The 5,000-nt window shown below is 46.6% G+C and overlaps 1 protein-coding gene across 1 annotated transcript; it reads right to left on the reverse strand.

Moving 5' to 3' along the window:
- Positions 1-733: 733 nt before the first annotated feature.
- On the reverse strand, positions 734-4,350 carry LOC113817044 (uncharacterized). Its single transcript, XM_027369040.2, has 6 exons — positions 4,230-4,350; positions 3,426-3,579; positions 2,986-3,211; positions 2,395-2,511; positions 2,082-2,282; positions 734-1,796 (listed from the first exon to the last, which is right to left on the reverse strand). The coding sequence occupies exons 2-6, from the start codon at positions 3,577-3,579 to the stop codon at positions 1,598-1,600; spliced, it is 897 nt and encodes a 298-aa protein (XP_027224841.1). The 5' UTR covers positions 4,230-4,350; the 3' UTR covers positions 734-1,597.
- Between the last annotated feature and the right edge of the window lie 650 nt (positions 4,351-5,000).

Below are 5,000 nucleotides of genomic sequence, written 5' to 3' on the forward strand. Positions count from 1 at the left end.
CCATACTAATAACGAACAAATAAACACTATTCATAAAGATAACACAAGAATAGAAAAAATGATACAATATATATTAAAACAAATATATGATCATGAAAGAAAAAAAAAGAAAATGAATGGAAATGTAAAATAAATAAATAAATAAATAAAATAAAAACAAGAAAACGAAGCAATGAATTTATACAAAAGCATCATCATTAATAAGAAAGAAAGAAGGCGGATATATAGGGGGGAGGCAAGTCACAGGAACAGCAGTTGCCCCTCAGCGTCCAAGGCGGGTCGACGCTACACAATCGGTCCATAAATGCGTCCATAAAACGTCTTTGTCACTTGAGCAACCTTAAAAATACGTATTAAGATTTTCAAGAAAAGAGAGAGAGAGAAAAAAAAAATATATAAAAGCCTGAGTTTAAATATATATCGAGGACCAGCCTCAATAGAATACATTTTCGTCATACGCATACAAAAATAAATACATTATCTACACTTCAAACAGAGAAAGTAGTGCTTGGGGAAAATCAGTTATTTCGTCTAATACATATAAGAAAATGAATATATTGACAAGAAAAGTTAAGGACACACGCATATATATATATATATATAATATATATATATATATATATATATATATATATATATATATATGTATATATGTGTATATGTGTGTATCTACATATATATATATATATATATATATATATATATATATATATATATATATATATATTATATACACACATATATATGGATATTAGCTATGAAGATCGTAAAGATTCAAGAACAGAGAGCAACAGCATTTGCACAATGTCAGAAAAGGTAAAACTTCCTTCCGAGGCGCGCCGCCGGGCCGCGCGAGGAGCCCTGCACGCGACCCGCGCCGCCTCGCAAGCGTCTCGACCTCGCGTTCCTCCGTCGGTGATGTCGAAGCGCCAACGCGGGGGGGGGGGTTAGTCAGGGGGATCACAGTCTTGAGTCTCGGAGGCCAAATTCTTAAACACGACTTGGGCTTGTCTGGCGTCACCCGGCTCAGCGAGGACAGTTTCGTCTGAATTCTTGGAGGGGTTCTGTTGGGTCTGTGCGCGTGCGCGTGCGCGGGCGACCCTCGTCGTGGAGTGAGCGTGATGGCCTTTATGGCACAGTGGAACTCGCGTCTTCTTCTGGAGCGTCGCGGCAGTTTGTCCGAATGCGTAGTCTGTCGGTCATCGTTTCGCAACTTCCTTGCTTGTTCGTCAAGAGTTAGAACAGAGACCTACCCAGAATTTACATCTATTTATAAAAAAATAAAAAACAATGTTAACTTCGGTTAAATAGTGTAGGAAGAGCTTATCAATTACTCGCTACATGCGTTGGTGCCAGTGCGGACTCTCTCGGCCTGGAAAAACGGCGCTGACTTTAGGAGTAAACATGACTAGCCTTGTTTGTGTCCAGCCCTCTGATTGGCCATGCGGTCATCGCATGGGCCAATCACGACGTCGCTCTCGAAGACAAACAAAACGGGAGATGTTTACGACCAAAAAGTGGCGCGAGCTTCGTGGCCGTGAGAGACAGAGGTTGCAGGAGCACTTCAGTCCCAAAACAGCTGCAGCGCTGTTGGCGTTCACTCCTTGGAAACTTCCACCGCCTCCTTCTCGACCTCGGAGGAGACCTCGTCGATGTGGTTGGTTTGGGTGGGCTTGTGCGTGACCTTGGGCGTGGCTCCGTAGGCGGCGCTGCAGCTGAAGACGCTGCAGGTGCCGTCGCGGGACGTGCGGAACAGCTTCTCGAGGCCGACGCGGCTGGCCAAGGAGTCAGGCGTCCTGCGGGAGAAACGCGGTTCAGGAAATCAAGCAGGGAACATGCGTGTCCAATTCTATGCACTGTTTAGAGAGAGAGAGAGAGAGAGAGAGAGAGAGAGAGAGAGAGAGAGAGAGAGAGAGAGAGAGAGATAGAGAGAGAGAGAGAGAGAGAGAGAGAGAGAGAGATCGGGAAGAGAGTGAAAAAATTAAGGTGAAAAAAAGCGTCACAGAGGCCAAAGAAGAGAAAAAGGAGAACACACCACCAAGGCCTGCAAGAGAGGAAGGAGAGCGAGAGCCGAGACTTACAGCGTGGCGATGTAGTAGAGAGCCTTCTGCATGAATGAAGCGTTCTCCTTCTGGCCGAGCAGAGTGAGCTCGCAGAAGAGCTTCATCTGGCACTCGCGTTCGCCGAGGGCAAGGAAGTCGCTCTCCACCAGCGCCTGCAGGAGGGGGAGCTCCGACGGGTCGAAATCCTCCTCCAGGTGGTATGAGCCGTCGAAGCTACGTCTGTTGAAACGAAATGAAACAAAATATAAATAGTTTTCTTTTCGACCTTTTCCTTGACTAACCAATTACACAAGACTTCCTCCAAACTGCCCATCGGAAGGGCGGGTCTTACCTCCTGACGGCGAAGGTGAAGAGGCCTGTGGGCAGAGCAGAGAGCAGGAGGCCAATGGGGACGATGGTCACGGCCATGTCGAACATCATGTCCGTGAAAGACCACTCGTCATCGGAGCTGCGGGGGGAAGGTCAGTGAAACATGAATAGAACATGAATGGAACACAGCCACGGCGAGAAGAGAGATAAAGAGCACGTTTCGAGTCGAATGACACTCCTATGTACGTGTTGAAATCTATTGAAACAGCTGAATGAAACAGCCACCTTCAGAAAATTTAGAGCACGTTTCGAGTCGAACGGCACTCCCTTTTGGAATTCAATGAAACACACCTTGCAGAACACGTTTCGACTAGAGCGGCACATTTATTTTAAGTAAAGTTGCTTTTTTTTTGGCTTTGGGGGAACAATATTTATGTTCTCGTGCGATGAAAAGGTTGTGTTCCATTCCGGGACATTTCATAACAAAACACGGACGGAGTGACGACGAAGAAAATAATCGCTTATTCTACAAAACCAACAAAGCTCAGACTCCTCCTCGAGGGCCAAGGAGCAGCTTCCTCGGACCGGAGCAGCAGTAGGGAGAGGAACTCACTCGTCTCGAGCTGGGTGGCCGAACTGGTGACCGGACGAAATGGGGCTGTAGCTGCTGTAGGAGGAGTGGTGTCCTCCGGCAGAAGCGGGGATGTAGCCGACGGCGGGGTATCCGTAGCCGATCTGCGAGGAGGCGCTGGAGGGGTAGTAGTACTCGTAGTCGTAGTCGTAGTCCTCATAGCCCATCCACTCCCAGAATTTCTTGCTCCAGTCCGAGAAGGTTCGGCCTGGAAGTATACACTGGTTAGCGGTGTCTTTGTCTCTCTCTCTTTCTTACTCTCTCTCTCCCCTCTCTCTTTCTTTCCTTTTCTCTCCCTTTCTCTCTCTCTCTCTCTCTCCTTTGCTCTGTTTTGTTTACCCCATGCATTCTCTTTTAACGTTTTTTTAATGTTAAATCCATTCGCTTTTCGTCCCTCAACGTAAACCCCGAAGGAAAGTCACCTGTGCCGACGCTCTTGGCCGCCACGGGCGCGACGTCCACGAAGTCGCTCTCGAGGCCCACCTCCTCGGCGCCGACCTCCTCGGGCATCGCCACCGCCTGGCACAGGAGCGCTGCCGCCACCGCCGCCGCCGCCGCCACGCGCACCGCTTGCATCTGGGGGCACGGGCAGTGGGCGTTGACTTTATGATAACAAAAGAGGAAATGTAATATTGGTTGAGTAATGGGTGAATTGTCCATTACGTAAGGTTTATATTCGAGCCCGTAGATGAGGTTTTATAAAATGCTGGAACAACGCTTGTATAAATCTACCAGAAAAAAATAGTTATGTAGACAGTAACTTAGTGGAATGGCGATAGAAAGAACCACCGTCATAATACTATCCTTTACAACATTACTGATAATGGTAATACCTATAATGATAATAACAGCGTCAACAATAACAGTAATAATAATAACAATAACAATTTAATAAATAACGACACGCGTTCATAATAAGCAAGATAACAACCGGAATCACTTTTGGGAACATTGCATATTGAATTTGTTACACTGACGAAAACTGGATCTCAACTGCATCCTCAGCTGACGTTAAATTATTTTTCCTCGCGAGAAATACAAATTCCAAAATCCCTTCTATCGGAGACTCCAACTCTTCGATAGATAGTGATCCGCGCAAGTAACACTGTGACGTCACAATTTGTGTTTATTGACAGGCTCACTCGCGTTCCTCGATAGACAGGCTTTAAAATGTCTCTTCTTTTTTTTTACGTTCATGCATACACTTAGCAACTTCCAGAACTTACTTTGTCTTACACTTAGTTTCTAGGCGGACGCTTGAAAACTTGCCCTCAGTACATAACACGTCAAGATTATATTCACTAGTGACCAAGAAGCCGCCGTCTCCGCCTTTAATACCTCCTCACGCTCGCTCAGGGGCCCCGCCTAGCATCACGCTCCGCCCGGGGCCTCATGTTGCCCCTGCAAAAACGTCCTGTGGATGAGACAGGAAGAGCGCGTGCAATATCTATGTCAGACATTGACCCATCATCGCCTGGCCGCGGCGGCACATTATCGAAATAACTGCGGTTCTGATCCGTCGCCATGATTTCCATTTCCGAGGCTATTTTGGCCGTTTCGCGAAGCAAAATAATGCGGAAAGAATATCGAAAGCAGAATTTTCCCGCCCGACCGGCATACCAAGCAAGTCGATCCAGGCCACGGGGTCAGTGTGCTCGCGCTACCCTGGGCAGGTTGCCTGGGAGGAGGAGGGGGGGGGAGGGCAGTAAGGAGATATTGAACTAAAGCTGTAGAGGCAACTTTTTACAGATACAGCCATACCATTTTTTATCTTTTTTCTCTAAGAACAGAAAACCTTAATTATTACCTGTAATGGAAGCCGACACATTTTTTTTTTTCGTTTAGCGTTCCACCCTCATCGTCTTTTTTCCCCGTTTCTGCAAGAGCAAAACAGAATGCAAGAACTCGAGACAATAAAAAAAGAAAAAAAAATCGTGTCTTTCCCGGCCCACTGAGCTAGATCCCAAACCTCCAATATCTCCCACCGCGGACCTTGT

The sequence above is a fragment of the Penaeus vannamei genome, chromosome 10 (assembly GCF_042767895.1).
Source record: "Penaeus vannamei isolate JL-2024 chromosome 10, ASM4276789v1, whole genome shotgun sequence".
NCBI lineage: Eukaryota > Metazoa > Arthropoda > Malacostraca > Decapoda > Penaeidae > Penaeus > Penaeus vannamei.

Bases quoted from the DNA above. Each gene is read 5' to 3' on its own strand.
- LOC113817044 (XM_027369040.2), bottom strand. From the start codon at position 3,579: ATGCAAGCGGTGCGCGTGGCGGCGGCGGCGGCGGTGGCGGCAGCGCTC. The intron at 2,283-2,394 runs GTAAGACCCGCC...TCGTTTCAACAG, and splicing joins TTCACCTTCGCCGTCAGGAG to ACGTAGCTTCGACGGCTCAT. The intron at 1,797-2,081 runs GTAAGTCTCGGC...TTTCTCCCGCAG, and splicing joins CTCTACTACATCGCCACGCT to GACGCCTGACTCCTTGGCCA.